Source organism: Podarcis raffonei, chromosome 6 (assembly GCF_027172205.1).
Source record: "Podarcis raffonei isolate rPodRaf1 chromosome 6, rPodRaf1.pri, whole genome shotgun sequence".
NCBI classification, from domain to species: domain Eukaryota; kingdom Metazoa; phylum Chordata; class Lepidosauria; order Squamata; family Lacertidae; genus Podarcis; species Podarcis raffonei.
The window spans coordinates 88,744,233-88,767,689 of NC_070607.1; the positions used below are offsets into that span (position 1 = coordinate 88,744,233).

Genomic DNA, 23,457 nt, shown 5'->3' on the forward strand with positions numbered 1-23,457 from the left:
GCTTTGCTCTCTTTCAAGCAGAGAAGGAGCACTCCAACACTCAATTCAGCTTAGCAGTGTTCACAGTGGATTCTTAAAGACAGTCATCTTGCTTCACATAAGTCTCTCCTTCACTAGATACCTCCCATGTGACCAACGTTAGCCAATCCCACGAGAACTCTCTAGAATTCAGTTACCAACCAATCAGATTTAAACACATAGTAATGCATAGAATGGGACGCAGGTGGCACTGTGGGTTAAACCAGTGAGCCTAGGACTTGCCGATCAGAAGGTCAGCAGTTCGAATCCCCGCGACGGGGTGAGCTCCCGTTGCTTGGTCCCTGCTCCTGCCAACCTAGCAGTTCGAAAGCACGTCAACGTGCAAGTTGATAAATAGGTACCGTTCCGGCGGGAAGGTAAACGGCGTTTCTGTGTGCTGCTCTGGTTTGCCAGAAGCAGCTTAGTCATGCTGGCCACATGACCCAAAAGCTGTACGCCAGCTCCCTCGGCCAATAAAGCGAGATGAGCTCCGCAACCCCAGAGTCGGTCATGACTGGACCTAATGGTCAGGGGTCCCTTTACCTTTTTAATGCATAGAAGCATTAACAATTTCAATGAATTAAATTCCAGTACTTAACATACAGTACTTAACATACACTGCGGGCGGGGGGGGGGGGATAGCTGAAAATTATCCCCCTCCCTCTTATGCTGCTATGTTTCCTTCTAGCAGGTGAAAGTTGCCATCAGATACCATCCATACCTGGAAATAACATACAGTATAGGCTACCAAACAGAGAACCTGCCAAAAACAGCTAGACTCAACCTCTGGACCTTTATTAAGTATGGCCACCCTAATTGAGGGTGGGGCAAATGAAATGAGGCCTTGTCCCATGGAAAATGCTTCTCCAGCAACTGCTCATGACTTTAGAAACTGTTGCCTGTTCCTGCTCTTAGTCTTGAAAACTAAGATCACTTATGTCTGCCATTAAAATGAGCCAGAAGAGAGTAATTTAAAAATATGTGTGTCTAGTCTTCATTCGATGCATCTGCAAATCAAATGCAAAAACTATCTTTTAACTGTCGCTAGAGACCTAGTCTACTCACACCAAACCACCGGTTGCAGCAAGGCTTATTTAAAAGAAAAAGGGGGGGAGTCAAGGTAAAAACAAAACAAAAGTATAACATTAAAATATTACGGTATCAAATATATACAAAAAATATTCAGACTGAGCCCCAAAACTGTGTATAAATCATTAAAGCAAGCTGAAGCTGCAAATCTTCTTGAGACTGTCCATTTGAGAGTAAATGTTTTAAAAACAAGTTATTCTCTTGGATGTTACCAGGCAGTTTTGCAAGTCAAAGTGAAGCTGTGAGATGGCTTTCAGAGTAAAAAACGGTGGATTAAAAAAGATAGTAGCCAAATGCATTCAACCCCAGTACCCTAGATGCCTCCAAGGTTCAAATCCAGAGCATCATGCATTAACATAAGTATTAGGGTTTGCTAATATACCTTGGTTGACTGACTGACATTTATATAAGCCCTCTTTGGGCATCGTGGCAAACATGAATACAATCCTGTGGGCAGGGGGAGTGGAGCTGAACCCATTGTTTCCACCACATCTATTGCATCCCTGACAGCCGAGTCCCACCATGGTCCATGAGTGGAAGAGCCAAAGCAGGTTCTCTGCTCATGCTCTCCATACAATTTAGATGCCCACATGATTGGGCTTCTAAATTGCATAGGGAGTCTACATACATACCTGAACCTACTATGGGCCTTTAGCCTATGTATATGGGGTGGCAGTGGGGCTAGACTGTTGAGCATTCTCCCTAACACACTTAGAATCCCTTGAGGGCATTGGATGCCTGAATGTGGCTATTTTGCCACCATTATAGATATACAGATGGGACACGGGTGGCGCTGTGGGTTAAACCACAGAGCCTAGGACTTGCCGATCAGAAGGTCGGCGGTTCGAATCCCCGCGATGGGGTGAGCTCCCATTGCTCAGTCCCTGCTCCTGCCAACCTAGCAGTTCGAAAGCACATCAAAGTGCAAGTAGATAAATAGGTACCGCTCCGGCGGGAAGGTAAACGGTGTTTCCGTGCGCTGCTCTGGTTTGCCAGAAGCGGCTTTGTCATGCTGGCCACATGACCCAGAAGCTGTACGCCGGCTCATTCTGCCAATAAAGCGAGATGAGCGCCACAACCCCAGAGTCGGCCATGACTGGACCTAATGGTCAGGGGTCCCTTTACCTTTATATACAGATATATACAGATATATGCAGAGAAAGAGAAGGGGGGTGGCAAATGTAAAACCTCATCTTCTGCTCATTGGACTAATTGTGAACAGGTTCCTATAGGTTTGACTGTCATTTTAAGGTAAGCTTCCACTAGCCACCTATCTGCCATAGAAAAGCTTTGCCCCCACCCTGCTTAAATGAGATGGAGTGCATCATAGCCCTAGCACTAGCACCGGATGAAGACTCCCGCACATAATGGTTCTAAGGATAAAATATAAAGTTCCTTTCCCGCCCCCATCAAGGAGCTGTCAACAAGGCAGGTCATCCACAGGGCAGGCACACACACACACAGAAGGCATGGAATGCAATTAGCTGTTCATTAGCAGAAAAACAACAAAACAGCAATGTCCCTGGTTTGTGCTAACTCAGTGTAGGTGTTGCTGAAACTAAGCCCTAGGCATGTCCTTCCCCTCTAGCCTCTCCTTCCGGATCCCTCCCAAGCAGACCAAGGCTGTGTTGAGGAGGTGGGCTCCTCCTCTGGACCTGTCTGGCACGTTGCTCAGCATGCAGGATCCTCCTTGAGCCGGGAGTCAGAGGGGGAGGTGGCAGCAGAACTGGGACTGTCTGTGTGCCCTCTGTGGCTTTCAGCTTCTAATCCTATCCTGGACTCTCCTTGATCACTTGTCTCCTATTTCTATCAGCTCCTAGCTCTTCCCTCCTGCTGCCTAGTGTTCCACCACCAGGCTCCAGGTTCTAATGTGTCATCTTCAGAGTCCTCCCCAGGGAGCTCTTGGGCTGGTGGCTTCCATTGTTTCTCATCCAGCCTGTTGCTGACACACCTCCCCACAATCTGTAGAGGCCTCTGTTGTTATTTTTTCAGTTAACGAGCTATTAAAACACAATTGTAGTTTCTACAGTATGAACACGTTTATCAGGTGGCATTTACTTAAGCTGCATTTCCTTACTACGTATCGTGTCACAGTGTCTCAAATCTCTTTCATAAGGAAGGGCAAGATGGCTGTCAAGCAGACTGACAGTGTATGTCTGAGTTGGAGAGAAGGATTCGGTTTCAGTGGAGCGTTTTAATTGTCGTCCGACCAAAAAGTAAAAAAATAAAATCTGTTAACGGAATGATTATGGACATTTAAGTTGCCATTAAGGCATGTGTAAGTATCCCATAGACTAGGTAGATAGCTGTAGGCTTCACAAAATGACAGACCAGCCATGTGGCTAATTGCTTCTCATCATATTCAGTGGATAATGGAGGCAGGAGAGGAATCCACTCATAGCAGTGGGGATCGACTGCCTCTCAGATGTAATGAAACTTTAGAAAGGACTTTTTTAGAAATAGCCACTAGCAGTTTCTCTGGGAATGGTAGTAAAGTTCAAGAGCTTTCTTGAAAGGTCAAATACACCGTTATATAATTTCCTTGATGTTTCTTTGAGAACATCAAGCACTCTGTCAGAAATGGCCTGACATCCAGCCACTGTCCTTTTATGGGGTTTTGTTTCCCATCTGAACTCTCTCGTCCTCCTTTTCCTTTCTCCCTTCAGCTCTCTCCCCCAACCTCCTCTTTATGTGAAGTTGCTGATCAGAGATCTGCCTTGCCCTTTCTCTCAAAAGAACATATTTCAGCATAAGTGGCCGCCATGACAACTTTGTCCTCGCAATAATTATGGGAATTAGCTTAGGTTGAACCCTGCTGGATAAGTATATATAAGAAAAGTCTGCAGGATCAGGCCAAAGGCCAATCTAGTGCGAGATCCTGTTCTCATAGGAGCCAGCCAGATGCCCATGAAGAACGCAAAAGCTACATACTGAAACATGGAAGTTAGGCTGGCTGCAGATGTGATGATTAAAAGAGGGGTCTATCATTGAGAATGGCAGCCCAGTGCTGCATCCTCTCCCTTCCCTCTTCACATAAGAATAGCATGTTGGATCCAGGCCAATGGGGCATCTAGCATCCCGTTCTCACAGCGGCCAACCAGATGCCTGTGGGAAACCAGGGAGCAGAACTTGAGCACAAGAGCCCTCTCCCCTCCTGCGGTTTCCAGCAACTGGTATGTGGAGGCATTGTGGCCTCCAACTGTGGAGGTACAGCACAGCCATCATGGCTAGTAGCCATTGACAGCCTCCATGAATTTCTCTTATCCTCTTCTACAGCCATCCAAGTTGGTGGCCATGACTGCTCCCAGTGGGTGCGCAGTGTGAAGAAGTGCCTTCTCTTATTTGTCCTGACACTTCCAATATCCAGCTTCATTGGCGGTCCATCTGTTCTGGTGTTATGAGAAAGGCCTCTCAAGGCCAGCATCCGGTTTCTCACAGTGGCCAGCCAGATGCCTATGGGAAGTGTGCAAGCAGGATCCGGGCGCAACAGCACCTCTTCCCACTTGTGATTCCCAGCAGCTGGTACTCAGTGTTATGTATTCAGTGGTCTGTGTTTGCCTGAACTTGAGTCTGGACTAAGGATTCTGAGCCCCTGTGTTCTGATTTGATACATGATATCCAATCACATAACATTTCAGGATTTCTGCCTCTTCCATTGGACCGTAAACTCTGAGTCATGATTCGCAGCTTGGAAGTTTAGATAGCCAATCACATTGGGAGTGGGAGTGGCCCAGGCCTTCAGAAATGCATATTAGCAGTTGCTTTGCCCCTGTTGTCCAGTTCTGTTAGTGCTATAAAGGTTCTTGCTGTTATCACTGTGCCTTGCCTTGTGGGAATCCACCTACACTTCACTCAGAGTCATATCACTATCTTTTTTGTGAACTGAAGTGTCCCAAACACAGACCTCCCAAGCGCCCCGAAAAAAGGGACATCACATTTTTTCACATGAGATCTCAGCAGCCATTTTGGGTGCTGCAACGTTCTAGCCCCCCCCCCCAGTGCTTTTTGGTGGCTAGAACTCTGTGCAGGTCATGTGACATGAACAGAAGCGCATCCTGGAAGACACGTGTCCTGGTTTCAGATCCGAAAATGTTGGACAGCATGCAAACAATGTAGCTTATCCTCATAGGTGCTCTTCCTCCTGAACATTTTGGTTTGCCCTTCTAAGTGGTACACGAACCACCTGAGAGAGCCATCAATTGGTTCAAGGTAACCTCTTAAGCGTTCTAGCTGAGAAGGGATTTGAACCCGGGTTTCCCAGTGAAAGCACAGCCCAAATGTGTGCAACTGCATTTTATCGCAACTGTCCCCCTTTTTCTTTTCTTTTTTACTTTCCCTCTATTCGCCTCTCCTCTGTTGTCATATTTAGATTGCAAGGTCCTCACAGCAGGAACCTATCTTGATTTTGTTGCTGTTGCTTACATTACCCTGATAAGTGCTGCGCACATCGAGGGCATAATAACAGTTTCAATAACCCCCGTCCTCTCTTTTTGTCTCCTTTTCCCCAGTGAAATTTAGCGGCTGCTCTGAGAGCAAAGGAATCCAATACGAAACTGACAACTTGGACTTCAAGGTGAGGACAGATGGGACTATCTACGCCACCCAACAGGTGCAAATCCCCTCGGAGCAGACAATATTTATGGTGACGGCATGGGACCACCAGGCCGTAGAAAGCTGGGAAACTATGGTCAGGTTACTGGTGGGAGAAAAATCACAACACAAGGGACACAAGGTAAAAATAACAATGATGGCAATTCAGAGAAGGGGAGGGGGAGAATTGCCAATAAATTTGTTGGCTTTATGATGCCACAAGACTCTTTTTGTGGCACATTGTTTCAAGCTTTTGTGGGGGCAGCGGGTGGGGGGCTTATTTGGGGAATTTCACCACCGCCACCTTAATCTGGCCTTGGTGCAAGGTGTTAGTATTTTGGTCTATAGCCCAGAAAGGCTTGGGGCACTGTGCTCAAAGGACCTTGTACATCATTATAGGCCTCCACAATCTCTAATGGTCAATTAAAATGTGCAGAAACAGTGCATGCTAATATCTTGGCTTGAATGTGGGAATCGTATATTTAAAAGGTCTCCATGTTAACAAGCAATATAGACTCTTCTCCCTAATGTGCTAACTCTCCATGACCTGCGGGGTGTTTAAAAATAAATAAATCCCAGAAGCAGATCCTTCACCTGCAGTCTGAAATGGTACAATCCAAGACAGACTGTATCATGTTTGAATCAACCAAGAATGTCCGTTTCTGGGCTAGCTAGGCTAGGGGGAAGTGTCTGGAGAGGAAGCAATTATGCAATAGAATCAATGAATGGTGGAACAGTTTCCTGCCTCTTTTCTTCCACCAACACCCATGGCCCCTGCATTCATAGTAGACAGCAAACCAAGGGCTACAATGTTTGCTCAATTTCCCAACAGCCTTTGGGGCCAGGAATAAGCTCAGGCTGGGGTGAAGGAGGGTGCTATTGCTATTTTTAGTCTTTGTTTAAGAACCCAAGGCCCTGGATCCATCCCAAAATGGTACCTCACCTTGCTGTTGGCCATCCAAAGATTAGAAACAAGGCGGGCGGGAGATGTGAGCAGTAAATAAATAAATCAGACCAGGCATGTTTTTCCAAACAGGCACAGCAATACGCAGTAGTGAGACCCTTGTGAATCATTTCGCGGCTGTGAATTCTATTCCCCTTGCGCAGGCTTTCAGGTTAATGTAGCTAAAGAGGGGAATTGACTTTTGAGCTGGGTTCTTCCTTATTCTTAAAAGGCCACTCGATCATCCTTTAGATTGAACTTTGGTGAACTGGGGAGAATTTCTCACCCACTTCCTGCCTTCACGTCCTCTTTGTGGTGATGTATCGTCCCCTTTGGTTGAGATACAGCCTTCAGACAAATGGGTGGAAAGGGAAGCTTAATTCTCCTCTGCTCCTGGAGCTTCCGCCAAGCCCCTCTTTTTACATTGACTCTGACTCTGCCTGTGTTGCCGACATCTGAATATGTACCTGAGGCTCTCCAGCAGAGAATCCCACGGCAATAAATTTCCCTTCATTGACCCCATTCTTTGGCCCTGTAGCTTCACAGACGTGCCATTTGCTATTGAAGAAGTAATCCAGACTTCCAACCTGAAGATTTATTATCTAGAGATGGAGGACTGTCAGGTTGGAGGGACCGCTTTTGGAAAATTAGCTGCCAGCTCATCCTGACCTTTAGGGAAAGCAATGACTGCATAGGCTCTGGGACGGGGCGGGGGAGGGGGAGGGGGATTTTGTGAAGAAGGACTTAAGGCACAGGTTGTGTTTAGCTTGCGGAAGTGAAGACTTGAGGGGGGTGGGGGGAGCAGGATGGCATAATACTCTAAAATATCTGAAGAGGGCAAAGACTTGTTTTCCGCTCACTCCAGAGGCCAGGTCAGATGTAGCAACTTTATGTTATAGACTGTACACCAGTGTGGTGTAGTGGTTAAGAGTGGTAGACTTGTAATCTGGGGAACTGGGTTCGCGTCTCCACTCCTCCACTTGCAGCTGCTGGGTGACCTTGGGCCAATCACACTTCTCTGAAGTCTCTCAGCCCCACTCACCTCACAGAGTGTTTGTTGTGGGGCAGGAAGGGAAAGGAGATGGTTAGCCGCTTTGAGACTCCTTCGGGTAGTGATAAAGTGGGATATCAAATCCAAACTCCTCCTTCTCCTGTAGATTTTAGTTTAAACTGCTTAATGGTAAGAGATGTTCATCAGATTCCTGGTCACTCTGCCACCCTAAAGGTCTTCAGTCAGAGACATAACATTCATCTGTCAATCCTTTTCTGGAAGGTAGGTCTTGGACCAATGCCTTCAAGTTACAAGAAAAGAGATTCCCACTGAACATCATACCCATATATGCATACCCAAAGCTGCTTCAGGTTAGCTCAGTGCAGTGCAAGGCAAATCAGAACCCTGAACAGCTCCCAATAGGACCTGCTGGCTGAGCTTTTGGAGATGTTATCTGGAGTTTGGGAAGGCTTTCTTTTCCAGTGAGAGCCAGTGTGGTGTAGTGGTTAAGAGCGGTAGTCTCATAATCTGAGGAACCGGGTTTGTGTCTCTGCTCCTCCACATGCAGCTGCTGGGTGACCTTGGGCTAGTCACACTTCTGTGAAGTCTCTCAGCCCCACCCACCTCACAGAGTGTTTGTTGTGGGGGAGGAAGGGAAAGGAGAATGTTAGCCGCTTTGAGACTCCTTAAAGGGAGTGAAAGGCGGGATATCAAATCCAAACTCTTCTTCTTCTTCTTCAGTGATCATGCCACCCTTGGTGAGCAGTCTGCAATTCTTGTGTGGCCAAGTAGCTAGAGGGGCGCCATCCCCTGGGTCTGAGGGTGATGGGGGAACAGCATCCACCGAGTGGGATAGTGAAGAAGGGAGTGAAGAAGGGATAATTTTTGTGCCTGTATAGCTCAGTTGATTAGAGCATGAAGAAGAAGAAGAAGAAGAAGAAGAAGAAGAAGAAGAAGAAGAAGAAGAGGAGGAGTTTGGATTTGATACCCCGCTTTATCAGTACCCTAAGGAGTCTCAAAGCGGCTAACAATCTCCTTTCCCTTCCTCCCCCACAACAAACACTCTGTGAGGTGAGTGGGGCTGAGAGACTTCAGAGAAGTGTGACTGGCCCAAGGTCACCCAGCAGCTGCATGTGGAGGAGCGGGGAATCGAACCCAGTTCACCAGATCATGAGTCTACTGCTCTTAACCACTACACCACACTGGCTGATGGTGCTGATAATGGCAAGGTTCAGGTTTGATCCCTGTATGAGACAGCGGCATATTCCTGAATTGCAGTGGTTTGGAGTAGATGAATTTCAGGGTCCCTTCCAACTCTATGATTCTATGATTCTATTGAAACTGAGTCCTTCATAGAGCAACACTGTTTTCATGCTTTTTGCAATTGAGCCGGAGTGCCTTATACTCTGCAAATAGGAACACATTTTGTTTCAGTATTACAGATCACACTGTCGTCTCGAGTGAGCTACTTAAAATTTCTCCCCGGCGAAAAGAATACAAGCTGCAGTGCATTTCAACTTTAGCAAAATATTTGATTGGAAATTTGTAGAATATTAATACAAGCTGAACTCTGGTTCAAGACAGAGAGAACTCTGGCTTTTTAAAATTCACATCATTCTTTTCTTAAAAGCCTTATTAGTGTATAGTTGGAGGGTGAAAAAACAGTGGAAAACAAGACTAATGACAAGGTCACAGACTGTATTATTGTGTGTCATCATAGTGGGAGGCTGAGCTTCTGCTTCATTTAAAGCTCCCTGCTTCGCTTTTATGAACAAAACAAGAGTTTTGTTTGCAAAAGAAATGAAACAGGTTCATGGGATTATTTGAAGGATATCAAACAGCACTGAAACTAAACATTATCAAGTCAAAATCCCAGTGCTTTTGAAGCACTGACCCTGACACATCTGTTCAGGGAAATTGATCTGGTATGTTGTTTTTCAGAAATCCAATAGAATTAAAACAAACATGCACACATTTAGCAGCCACTGAAGGTTATGCACAGAGTTGTTGTGTTGTTGTTGTTTTGCAGTAATTAAAATATGCTTTTTGTTACATGCTGGGTCTCCTCTCACATGTTTCTCTGAGGACAAGGGTAGACAAAGAATTCTTCATATGGTGAATCTACAGCTAGACCGTAGTTCTGCATGATGTAAGTGGGGAATTGGGTGTCTTAAAAGGCATGCAGATAGCACACACACACACACACAGTTGATTAAGAAAAACCTTCTTCAATAATCAGAACATAGTAAGGATGTAACATAAACCTGCTGGATCAGGCCCATCTAATCCAGCATCCACAGTGGCCAGCCTGCAAGCTAGGCATGAAAGCAACAGCACTCTTTGCCCACTTGCAACTTCCAGCAAGGATGATAATAAAATAGCAATTCTAGGTCTTCTCAGGGTTCAACTTCTGTCTAGTCAGTGGCCTTGATCCTCCAGCTCATTAATGCTAGTCCTAATCAGAGTAAACCTGCTGAAAATTAATGAACATGCTAAACTTAGGTTCATTAATCTCAACAGGACTTCTCTGACCTACAACCTACAGCACCTTGTTTGAGATTGAGCACGTTTTCCCAGTGCCAGTCGATTCCAGAGCTGCATGATCATAGTGGAGAACCTGTGGCCCCCTAGATGTGATTGGACGACAACTTCCATCACCCCTTATAGGCCATACTGGCTCAGAGTAATGGGGGGGCACAGATTCTCCACAGGTTCTCTACTCATGCCTTAGTTCAGTCATGGGCAAACTCAGCCCTCCAGATGTTTTGGGACTACAATTCCCATCATCCCTGACCACTGGTCCTGTTAGCTAGGGATGATAGGAGTTGTAGTCCCAAAACATCTGGAGGTACGAGTTTGCCTATGCCTGCCTTAGTGGCATGCTCTACAATATCAAAGTGGCAATACCCAGAAAAGTGACCTGACCAGGGGACAATATCATTGGGCAGCCTATATAAATTTTGTAAATCCAGAGATAACTGACCGTGCATGTGGTGTTATTTGTTTTGCTTCACATTGCCTAAAGGAGATGCAGTTGTTTATTAGTTGCCAAGTAACCTTTTCCACTTACAGAGATGGACCAAAACATGTTGGTGCTTAAGGCAGAAAATCCATATGGTGGTGATGATAAATTGATGATAAGCTAAATAATTCACCATTTCTTGCTCTTTAATTGGACTCTGTCGTCTTGCCCAATGATAAGCTGGGTCCCGGTCACCCCCTTGAAACAAAGCGTAGTATTTTCATCCCTCTTCCCAGCAAACATTTCAGGATATGTTTAAGCAGAATGGCGGCAATATCTGTGGGGAGAAGCCTGGGCACAAGCAGTTCAGTAGGAACCCCTGTTAGCATTAATCCTGGCTTCCTGTGATGGGGTTTAGATCTGAACGTTGTCTGTCATTGAAAATTCCCTACAATGCCTGATGTAGCAACATTCCAAGACATTGTGGGGCACTTCAAATGGCAGCTGATGTAGGAGAAATCCCAGCTTCTTGAGGCTGTCTGTTCAATGGCAAAGTCTATGGCATTCCAACAATATTTTTCATGCTAAACAGACCCATAAAGTAAGCTTTCTCTCTCTCTCCCCCCAGCTAATCCAAGTGGTGTTATGAAACTGTAAGAACTTTTCAGGGTGCCCCCCCCCCGTTTTCTCTTTTTGGTTGTTCACTCTTGCAAGAAACCTGATAGCAATTCAATTAGAAAATGCAAATGAGGTCACAGATTTACCACCAGTGCTGAATTACCGCCTCTCTCCCCCCCCCTCCACGAAAGTGGAGTGATATTCTGGAATAACAGTAAATACTTAAGATAAAAGTTTTTTCACACTGTTCTCATCCAACTGGCTATTTTTACAGTTGAATGTGTTGATAGCGCCTGTGGGTATATTCTGCAAAAGGAAGAAATGGGGGGAGAGAGAAAACCTTGTTTATGAAATGAATAATTTGGCCTTCTAGCTCATGTCAGCATTTATGAAAGATACACTTGAATGAAATTGCATTCCCAGGGAAAAGGGGAAGCCTTTTTATTTCTCTCTTTTTGCTGGGCATGGCTTATAAGGGCTTTCCTTGTGGATAACTTAGGAAGCGTGTATTTGCTGGCTTAATGAAAGTCAGATGATCAACACCACAAATACTAGATAGGTTGTTGAGGAGTTATTGTTTACATCTTTGTCATGCAAGCACCATGTGTCCTATGCTGGGGAAGGGAACATCCAGGTCAAGGATCAGATGTGGTCCAGCAGGGGTGCAAATTTGGCCCGTGAGACCCCACATCAGATGTGGGGCAGGTAAAAACATGGCTGATTGTGTAATCAGGAGTCTTAAAGGGTGCGTTGGCAAGGGAAGGTGGGCTTGGGCTCTTCTGCAGCTGATAGAGGGCTGATCTTTCAGTTCCCAACAGCTGGTTGACTGTTGATCACTTGGGAACCACTGTGGAATCAAACGTCAACCCAAACACCCAAACAACCACTGTGTAATGGATTTTGACAGGTGGGTGGGTCAGCTGATGTCATGATGCTACCATACAATTGATAGGTAGGTTGTCCCACCCACCAATCAGAGTTGTCTCATGAAGGTACACTTTTGCCCATGAAGCCAAAAATTCCTCTTGAAAGTCAATAATGAGTGAGACAACCTCACCAGGCCAAAGAGCGCACTATATGCTAGTATTAACACCTTTAATTAGGCCCAGTCGCTCACTGGTAGCCAGCAGAGTGCTTTCAGGTCTGATGTCACATGGTCCCATCCTGCTATCCCACTTACCAACCTAGCAGCCACATTCTGCACTGCCTCCAGCCTCCAGCCTATCCTCAAGGGCTGCCCCATTTATAGCACAGTACAGTAATCCAGATGGGAGGTCATCAGAGCATAAACAACTGAGGCTAGGTTAAGACAGATATATACATCCATCTTGTTATATGTGAGGTACTTTCTGCCACATCACCCAGGCAAGCCATACTCATAAATAGATCTGTTAGCACACAAATATGTTCACTTTGACAGAGCTCTCATTTGCTCAAGGTATAAGGCATTGAAGAGATAATATGCTAATCTTGTCAAGGTCCTGAAATGTATTAAAATCTCACCCCAAGGTGAAATTTGTTTGCTGCCTGTCTTTCATAAAACCGAGCCACCCATGCACTAATAAATCACTTCTCTTGAACAAAAGAAAACAAACACAGAGACCCAGGTACGCCTGCTCATGATGTATGTTTCTTACCCTGCCTGATCGCAGCCCTTTGACCTCCAGTTTCCCTGTTTCTTATTTCCACCTGCCAATGTCACATTATGCCGCATCAAAAAGTTGATGTAAACAAAAGCTTCATAAAGAACACCAACACACAACATACACAATCACCGCTGTGATGATTCCTCATGGTTAAAATATATGAGATTCTATATAAGCAAGTTTCCAGAGGCAGGAGTTCTAAGGGTAACCTTGAGAAGAGATTTATAGGAAGGAACACAACCTGAAACATTGTGGGGTGTTGTTGTTTTTAAAGCACTGGGCTGTCAAAGAGTTCTGTTGAATCAGGCCTGGGGCCCACCTCGACCAGCATCCTGTTCTCACAAAGACAACCAGAAACCCTTAGGAAACCTGCAAGAAGGACCCAAGCATGAGAGCATTCTGACCTCCTGTGGTTTCCATCAACTGGTATTCGGAAGCTTTACAATGGTGCAACTGGTTACGTACTTAATTCGTTCCGGAGATCTGTTCTTAACCTGAAACTGTTCTTAACCTGAAGCACCACTTTAGCTAATGGGGCCTCCCGCTGCTGCTGCACCGCCGCCATGCGATTTCTGTTCTTATCCTGAAGCAAAGTTCTTTTTTTTTTTTAAATAAATTTTTATTAATTTTCCAACACATATTAAATAACAATACAAAACAATACAAAAACAAACACACATATAAACATGTATAATTTCTTAACCTTCTTTTCCTTAAACCTTCTTTCAGCGACTTCCCCATACCTCCCTTTTCTGCATCCTTGTTTAAAATTTTTCCAGCAACCTCTAATTTTATTTGCTTATGGCACTTCCTTTAAATCCTTTTTCCCGTATCCAATTGTTTATCGCTGCAATTCTATTTTGCATTACTCAAAACATTTTAGCACTCATTAATTTTACAACAATTTTTAAGGTAAACTTTAAATTTCTTCCAGTCTTCTTCCACCGTCTCTTTCCCTTGGTCTCGGATTCTGCCAGTCATCTCAGCCAATCCCATGTAGTCAATCACCTTCGTCTGCCATTCTTCCAGTGTGGGTAGTTCTTGTGTCTTCCAGTACTTTGCTAAAAGTACTCTTGCTGCTGTTGTCGCATACATAAAAAACATCCTATCTTTCTTTGACACCAATTGGCCTACCATGCCCAAGAGAAAGGCCTCTGGTTTCTTCGCAAAAGTGCATTTAAGCACCTTTTTCATTTCATTATAGATCCTTTCCCAGAAAGCCTTAATCTTTGGGCATGTCCACCAAAGGTGATAAAAAGTACCTTCAGTTTCATTACATTTCCAGCATTTGTTATTGGGCAAATGGTAAATTTTTGCAAGCTTGACTGGGGTCATGTACCACCTATAAATCATTTTCATAATATTCTCTCTTAAGGCATTACATGCCGTAAACTTTATACCAGTGGTCCATAACTGTTCCCAGTCTGCAAACATAATGTCATGTCCAATGTCCTGTGCCCATTTAATCATAGCTGATTTAACCATCTCATCCTGTGTATTCCATTTCAACAGCAAGTTATACATTCTTGACAAATTCTTAGTACTGGATTCCAAAAGCTCTGTTTCTAATTTCGACCTTTCCACCTGAAAGCCAATTTTCCTGTCCTGTTTAAAAACTTCGTTTATCTGGTAATAATGGAGCCAATCTCTTACTTTGGACTTCAATTTCTCATAACTTTGCAATTTAACTTTTCCCTCCTCATACTCTATAATTTCCTGAAGCAAAGTTCTTAACCCGAGGTACTATTTCTGGGTTAGCGGAGTCTGTAAGCTGAAGCGTATGTAACCCGAGGTACCACTGTACTGCCTCCAACCACAGAGGCAGAGCATAGCCATCATGGCCATGTTGGGATGCTTCCAAGGAATCAGGGGCATTTGGCAGGCCCCCAGCTGGCTCCAGCCCACCGGCCGGTTGACGGACAATCTCCAGTCTTTGGATCAGCATGTAACTGAGACTTGAGCATCAGAAGCTGAGCAAGTAAGCCAGCAGAGTAAAAAACTCCTCACAACAGAAGGGCAGATAGAGGCTGTGTAAAGCATATTTACAAGCAGTTTATTCAGACAAAGGGGAAAACATGTCTTCTCCCTTTCGTGTGCAAGCAAGCAGCATAAGCAAAAGCTATACACAAAATGGAAGTTCACAGCAAGCTGTGCTGGAGTGTAAACAGGCATGTGACACACAACAGCCTGTTCATCTTAAGGTGGAACGGAATATCTTAACAGGCCAGTAGCCATTGGGAGCCGTACCCTCTCTGAATTTTTCAGTTCTCAAGTTGGCCACCATCACTGCCTCCTCTGGGAGCCAGTTGCATAGTTTATCAACGGTAGAGCAATGGCCTTGCATGCAGAAGCTCCCAGGTTCAATCCCCATCATCCCCAGGTAGGACCAGGAGAGATTCCCTACCTGAAACCCTGGAGTCAGTTTACACAACAGTGAGCTAGATGAACCATTGGTCTGAATTAATATAAGGCAACTTCCTCTGTTCCCGTCAGTCACATTTTCCTTCTTTTGTCGACTGGAGAGCATAGAAGCAATGTCCGTAGATGCTATTTTTGGTTTGCATACAACCAGTTTAGTTGTGCTAAGAATAGGCTCTATTGAAATTAAGGAATATAACTAATTTAGGTCAATTAATTTGAATGGGTCTTGAACTTACTTGCTTGCAGCTCTTTGATTGTGCAGAACTTCTCCATCCTGCTCAAGGTGTGGTGCAACAGCCCAAAGAGTTGCTCCATAAAGAGGTCTTTCATCACTTCTAGAACATATTGAGGGCCTCTTCTGGCAGATGCTTGCTTAGCAGCGCTGCTGCGACATTGCTGTGGTAATGTTGGGTCAGTTGGGAGAAGCTGACAATGGGTGCCTCCAGACTGTCAATATTTTGCAGGAGGAATTCAAGCACATACCAAAGCATTAGGTTTGCACAATGGAAATGAAAGCTCTCTGCCACCTGAGCACCAAGGAGAAAAACAACAACGCTTTTTGTGGTTTGGAAAATGGAAATGCTTTGAAAAATGAATGATACAGGGAAGACTATTCCAAATGAATGTTCTTTGTCATAAACAAATCAGAACAAATGCTCAAGAACAACTGGACATAGGCCACGTTTGGGTCAGATATTTAAAGCAGGATTATACCATTTTAGCAATCATAGCTTCTCCCAAGGAATTATTGGAATTGTATTTTATTACTGGTGCTGAGAGTTATTAGGAAACTCCTGTTTGCCTTACGGAGTGAAAATTGCTAGATGAATTGAATATTAAACCACTCTGGGAATTGTAACTCTGGGAGACAAACAGGAGTTACACCCTTAGCAAACTACAGTTCTCAATATTATTTGAAGGTAGCCATGACTGTTAAACTGGGATAATAGTTCTTTGAATGTATGCTGTGTATGTGGGCATACTCTAACCATAATATAAGCTTTATGCAATTAAATCAGGATGAATGCTCAATAAAGCAGGTCATTTGATGGATCTCCATTAGGTTATTTCTCATGGCAATAGCAACTCTTCCAGAATGTAAGACACTGACATAAAATAAACACCCCTATATCCCCGGCTCATCCCATCTGACATGAAGTTTCTGACAAACCCAAATGACGTTGGAAAGATGCTTCCTCTTGTGCTACTGAGATCCTCCTCCCAAATAACTTTCAGGCTATTATATAAATGTTGCTTTCCATTTTGCACACTTTCTCTAGGTGTGCTTGGAACAGATGCTCTTATCGCTTGCTGCCCCCTTCACCAGCTACATTCCTGTTTCAGGTTAACTGACATGGGAGAAATCTAGTTTTCAGATGAAGCTTTGCAATTAGATGGTAAATATGAAGGTCTCTAAATTTCATCTTAGGAGACGTTTGACAATGTGTTTCATGAGTGCCAACACAGCGAGTGACAACGTTAGGAACAAAAACAAAAAAATTGCAATTCTAGGGGTTTTTTTTTAATTTAAGAAATACTTTTGACATTTGGAAACTTTTACTACATGATTCAGACTGAGTCCCTTTTCAACATTGTCTTGACGGCTCATATCATTCACTTCATGCCCTGCTAACAGCAATCTAAGCTAAGAGCAATTGTAAAGTCCCCAGATATTAGCAGGACATTCAACTATAGCAAATGGCCCAAAGAGAAAAGGCTATGTTTTAAACATGTTTTGTTATTTTAATCATGATTCTTAATTGTTCATTTCACTTGCATAACAGTACACACCACTTGTCATGGCTGCAGACCAGGAATCCTTGGAGGCAGGGTCTTTCTTTTCCAATGGCAGCCCCAAGGAGGACATGCCTCCTCTTTCTGGTCTGTCCTGTATGCAGCAGCAGACACCAGAGACCACAGCTCTTTCCTTTAATCCCAAGGAGACAACTCTGCCCCCAGACTCTGATAGCAGAGGTCCACAGGTTCCTTTGAGGATCAGGGGAGCCTTGTGGCAGTATCTCCCCAGACTGAAAACTCAGGGCCTAGTCGAAGCAAATGGTTGCACAAGAAGACACCAGCCCTTTAAATGCCCTGATGCAGAATTCAGGAAATGGGCCCTGAATTTCATGAATCCCAAGCCTAGGGTGTAAAAATCTGCCAGGTGCCCTTAGACACTGTTGAGGCAACTTGCATGTTCCTCCTCAGCTCCACGATCACCAACTGTGGTTCTGAAATGTGTATCTAGAACCCTCTCCAAGGTGCTGATCTTGCCCTGCCATCTGCTTGGAACCCTTGCAATTTATGACCTCCTCTTGCTTGGGCCATCACCTAGCCATGGTGGGAGACAACCTCATGGGTCAGGATGCCATCTCTGGAGTTCTGGGTGCCTATATTTTCACTTTCCATTCATCTTATGAAGTAAAACTCTTGCCTACAAGAGCCCATGTTACAACAAATTAGTTAATCTCTAAGGTACTATTGAGTTGTTGTTTTTTTCTGCAACACAGCTAGACTTAGAACTGTATTTTTGGGTGTGATCCAGCCAAAGTTAAGCACCATTAAATCATATTACTTGCAATAAGAGAGATTTAACTATGTGCTCTATTCACTCACTTAAATTAATGGTACTTATGCATGCTTAATTTTGCTTTGATTGTGTGCTTTATGTTTACAGCACCCTTTCGAAGCTGCTTTAGATGGAGGCAGGTGGTTGATGTCTCTGTCTCAGTAATGTTTTCCTTGATGGGCAGCCACAGCCTTCCAGGAGGGGAGGGGAGGGGTCTTCCCCACCCTTTGCTATCTGTATTGCTATAACCAGAGATTACTGGAGTTGAATGGGGCTCAAGACATGCAATGTAGGTGGTTTCGCACTGAGCAGAAGAAATGAAAGCAATGCAGTGCAATAACAACTCTTTCAAAAACATTTAAAAAGCAATTATAAAGGAGTGAATGAGAAAGGATTGCAGCCTTCAAGCAAATTGCAGCAGAAGCCTAAGGAATAAACTTGAATACCGTTCAACCTTGTAATAATAATAATAATAATAATAATAATAATAATAATAATAATAATTATCATCCCCCCAATCTGGCTGGGTTTCCCCAGCCACTCTGGGCGGCTTCCAACAGAATATTAAAAACATGATAAAATATTAAACACTAAAAACGTCTCTAAACAGGGCTGCCTTCAGATGTCTTCTAAAAGTCAGGTAGTTGTTTATTTCCTTGACATCTGATGGAAGGGTGTTCCACAGGGTAGGTGCCGCTACCGAGAAGGACCTTTGCCTGGTTCCCTGTGACCTCACTTCTCTCAGTGAGGGAACCTCCAGAAGGCCCTCGGCACTAGACCTCAAACCACTACGTAGTGCTGGTGCATTCTTCTGTTGAGGAGAGAAGCCATAGCCATAGCAGAAGAGCATATGCCTTTTATGAATCCATGTCTGCAGGAGAAATGATCACTGATGGAGGCAGTTGTGCCAGAGAAGAAGCCAAGAGGAAGCAGTCCTTAGACATGCTGATGGAGAGGGCCACATTATTACACCTGTCCATCTGAAGCAGGTGGCAATGCATGTGGGGAGAGCACTGTTGCACTCATGTTCTGCTTGTGGGGTTCCCATAGGCCACTTTGAGAACAATGTGCTGGACTCAATGGGCTGTTCAGCTGATCAAACCGGGCTGATCTTATGTTACTGTCCCTACTTCTCATTGGATTTTGTGTCTAATGCTGCTGTTTCACTGATGCTCCATAACCAGCAAACCCCTACTGCTAGATCATAGATCTTCAACCAGCAGGTTGGGACCCACTATTGGGTTGCGAGTTCACATCAGATGGGTCACAGCAAAGCTGTTGCTGCCATGCTGAATTCCATCTTAGGCTGACCAAGCCAAAGGAACACGGCATGCATGTCCAGACTAAGACACATTAATCTGACGAGGCACTCATTTTAACAGCTCCTATGAGTGCTGCAATGTGGCAGGAGAAAGGCACGAGCCATTTTTTTTAATAAGATGCATATTTCTGTGAATTGCCATTTGAGGATTGATAATGTGCCTTATTAGCACTATTACATATAAGACAAATGTGAATATGTGAATATGGCCTCCATGTTGCAGCCTGGGAGTCAGGTCTAGACCAGTGGAAGACCATTGTGCTAGATGAGCCTAGAACCTAATCATCCATAATGAAACCTGTTTGTTAAACAAATTATGTACTTCTGATCCCCAAACTCTTATTTGCAAAAGCAAGTGTCCTCCAAGAGTAAAGAAACTGGCCACCTCTGACTTTCATAAACACCCCCTTGTAGCGCACCAGATTTGCAGAGTGCAGTTGCACTGAACGTTCTGCAAATCTGATATCACCCGCCTTCTTTCCTTTCCTTCCCCTTTTTTTGGTCATTATGAGATGTCTGTGTTAGTCTCTCACTCAGTCTTTTCCCCGTCTGTCAACCGAAGAATCCTGCGTGCTTGCCAAAATTGACAATTTTTCTTACTAATTGACTCTAATGCGAACTGTTCTATGCAGCCCTCCTGTTAACTGAAACCACCCCTCCCAGAAAGTAATGAATTTCTTGCTTAACTAGCTGATTAACAGAAAATAAAAAATAAAAACCATCCTGCAATTGTATACTGTTCTGTAAACGGGGAGGTAATTTTATCTAATGAGTTCCTAAGCAAACATAGCATTCTTGATTGTGTGCCGCCTGTTTTGATAAAGGTCGCAAATGTGCCACAGCCTCTGTTTGCCTTTGGAAGTGCTGATGATCAAACAGTTTGATCTGGCACTTCAAGCAGCCTGTTAGGATTGGTTCCTGTTTGCTTCCGAAATTAAGATACTTTTTTTTTTTAGGAGCAAAGAGGTGATCTTGTCTACCTGTACATATATTCCTTCCCAATGCTGTTCATTATCTTTAAAGTAGAAGTCAGATGCCCAATTCCCATTTCTTTGTCAATTAGCAAATGCCTTTTATGCAAACACATTAATTTAATGCCCCCGTTGAAGCGCTGTGCTCAGGAGAGCATCTTGCAGCTAAAAATGCCAGTTTTTCAGAGCACTTTGACACAAATCGTTCATGAATAGCAATTTGTGTTTTGATGCTAATAGGACGCGATGCGAAGCTGCCTTTGATTAAATTCACCACGGAGCTTACAACTATTTGTAAATATGGCTGATAGGTAGCCATTATAGCTTTTCAACAGGGGGACGGGAACATGCTAGGAAATAGAGAGGATGACACCCTGACAAAGAGAACAGCTTAACATCAATAGGCAGAAGCAAATCAAGGTCTGAAATAAAGAGGATCATTGGACATGGTAGTTTTGTCTACTGTTGCTGCAGATTTTCAGGGTTGCTGATGCTTCAGTTCTGGCAAATTCGGCAGTGACCTAAATGCAAACACAGTAATTATTTAAGCAAACAAGTGTGTGTGTGTGTGTGTGTGTATTCTGCTTTTGGTCCACAAACCTTTCATTTCTTCTGCATGACAATGCCAAATGAAATCTCACCCTATTTGCTAAAAAAAAGATATAAACATACATACATAAGATAAAAAGAATCTTGTTTGTTACCTTTACACTTGCCAATGGCAGCTGAATGTCTTGTACATGTAGAATAGAATTCATACATCACTCTGTTTCTCCACTAGCATTCTTTTTTAAAGATACCTAGCAAGCAAAGGTGATTTTTGTTGTTGTCAGACTAAGTTCAATTGAATTCTTCGCATTTCATTTCTCCTCACGGTTTGTGGATGTGCTCCTGAGTAGGTAGCCTGGAGTATCTACAAGCAGGAAACTTTTCTAAAACAGCAAATCCAGTACCTTCTCAGTCATTGTCTGAAGTATTGCAGGAAACTGAGTTCCTCTGTAATGAAGGAGTCCGTTCTGGTTGAGAAATGAATCCAGCACTGGCAGTTTGGGGGTGGGAATGTGTACATGTCCTGTCCTGAACACCATCATGAACTTGGTGCAGGGTCTGGTGATCTCAGTCTTGTGGGCTGAATACCACCCTCTTGGTCTGGCCCAAAAGATGCTAACCCAGACCCCATTTCCTCAACCCACAGTCCTCGCTAGTCCTGCTCTGCAGCCTTCTTGAGCATATTTTGGCATGCTTGGGATGTGTTCTTGAACTGTGATAATGTCTCTTATGACTCCCTTATTAGAACTGCTCCACTGATTGCCAGTCTGTTTCCGGGCATAATTCAAAGTGCTGGTTATGACCTATAAAGCTGTACATGGCTTAGGTCAAAGCTATCTGAAAGATCATGTTGCGTGTCAATACCCTGTACCGACTCCCCCCCTTTTATGTTGAATAAAAACACGTGGACACCATATTTAGGTTAATGGGCAAAATTTAGGCCACAACTTTGTTACAGAATGTGAGCGGTATTGGCTTAGGCATTGGAATTGAACCAACTATATCTGATTCCTGCCCACCTGCAGGAAGTCTCACAAGGGTTAACCGCCAGTAGGGGGAGCCCTGCTGTTGCACATCAACTAGGATCTCCCCCAGGGTCAACTGTGTCTGGAGAGGTACCCAAACCTATGCCAAAAATGTCACAACAAAGTCACTGTTGAGTCTGCCATCTTGATTCAAAATGGCCGTCATCATCCAAACATTGACAGTGACCTGTGCCCCCAGCTCAGCAACACCTTCTGCCAAGTTTGGTGATCATATCTCGAATGGCGGCCAAACCCATGGAGAACAGATGGACAAACTGCTTTCCAAAACATAATTGTGTGTGCATATGTCTGTTGCCCTCCACAGTAATGCTTTCCTGGCCTCTACTTTGACGTCTTTTGTTTTGTTTTTTTTATAATCTTTTTATTGAATTCTTGACAACAACGTCAAAGAGCACAAAGACATTAAAAAGAGTAATAGATAAAAGAAAAAAAATAGTGTCAACAAAGAAAAAAGACTGAAGTAACATATATAGACATAGAACAAACAAACCTACAAACGCCACTCAATTGACTTCCTTCCATCTCAGTTTAGGCTAGGTAAACTCGTAACCTTTCTGCAGTTGTATTATATCAACTCTATACATCGCAGGTTTTAAATTCCGCCCACTGTGATTTTAGTAATACCCAAATTAACTTCAATGTAACTCAAAAATTTATTCCAATCATTCATGAGCTTTACATTTCTTTGATGCCTGATCTTTTGTGTCATTCTCGCTAATTCTATATACTCGAATAGTTTCATTTGCCATTCTCTGACGGTGGGGATGTTAGAGGTTTTCCAGTTTTGCGCTAATAAAATCCTGGCGGCCACCATTGCGTATTGAAAGAATGTTTGGTCTTCATTTTTGATCTCCTCTCCGATCATACCTAAAAGGAACGCTTCAGGTTTTTTGGGGAAGGTATATTTCAATATTTTTTTTAATTCATCATAAATTTGTCCCCAAAATCTTTTCACTTCATCACAGCTCCACCACATGTGGAAGAAGTTACCCTCTTTAATTTTACATTTCCAGCATGTGCTGTCTCCGGTCTTGCTTTGACGTCTTTTGTTGCCAAGCAAAGACTTCATATGTTACACAGCACCTCATACAGTTTGTTTTAATTGTTGTTTTATAGTTTGACTGTTCTTTTTTTTATTGGCGGATGTTGCTGGGGTGGAGATTTCGTCCTTGTGTTTTTTATTCCTTCAGTTGTTAGTTTTGATGCTGGTTTTTTCTTCTTCTTTTAATTGAAAGCTGCCATGAGAACATATTGCTGAAAGGTTGCTAACAAATGTGACAAATAAACACGTATGAAGAGGAACTGAAAAGAGTAAAGCTTAATGGCAGGGAAACAAAAATGTCAGGAATAACATGGTGGGTTTTGGGGAGGGTATTTATTTAATTTTATTTTATATTAAAAAAAAAACCTTCCTCCATTCCTAATTTCTTCATGGAGTCAAAGCAGTGCATCGCTATGCAGAACATATAATATTTTCTTTATGGAGCTGATACCTATAAAATTAATAGCCTTCAAGGGATGCATTAAGACACCCCATCACTTAGGTTCACAATGGTGGATTATTCTGTCCCCTGAAAAAAAGCTACAGCAATCCAAAAGGCGCCGTTAAGCTGGTACACAAAATCTGATCTTGTATTATGTAAATGGACTGGTGGTCCACGCTTGGCTGGGTAATAATGTCCAGATGTCTCTCTAGCCAGGGGCTGACTAATAACAAAAGCAGGTT

At 43.7% G+C, this 23,457-nt stretch overlaps 1 protein-coding gene across 9 annotated transcripts in view; it reads left to right on the forward strand.

The window, feature by feature from the left end:
- The window catches only part of CDH4 (cadherin 4), a 795,473-nt gene that overhangs the window by 472,207 nt on the left and 299,809 nt on the right, over nucleotides 1-23,457 (forward strand). For 4 of the 9 annotated variants that reach the window (XM_053394415.1, XM_053394416.1, XM_053394422.1 and 1 more), the window contains one exon: nucleotides 5,616-5,839. In XM_053394415.1, the coding sequence (XP_053250390.1) occupies nucleotides 5,616-5,839 (224 nt within the window). The remainder of the gene's footprint in view (nucleotides 1-5,615; nucleotides 5,840-23,457) is intronic. The other 5 variants (XM_053394420.1, XM_053394421.1, XM_053394424.1 and 2 more) reach the window with 2 other exon arrangements.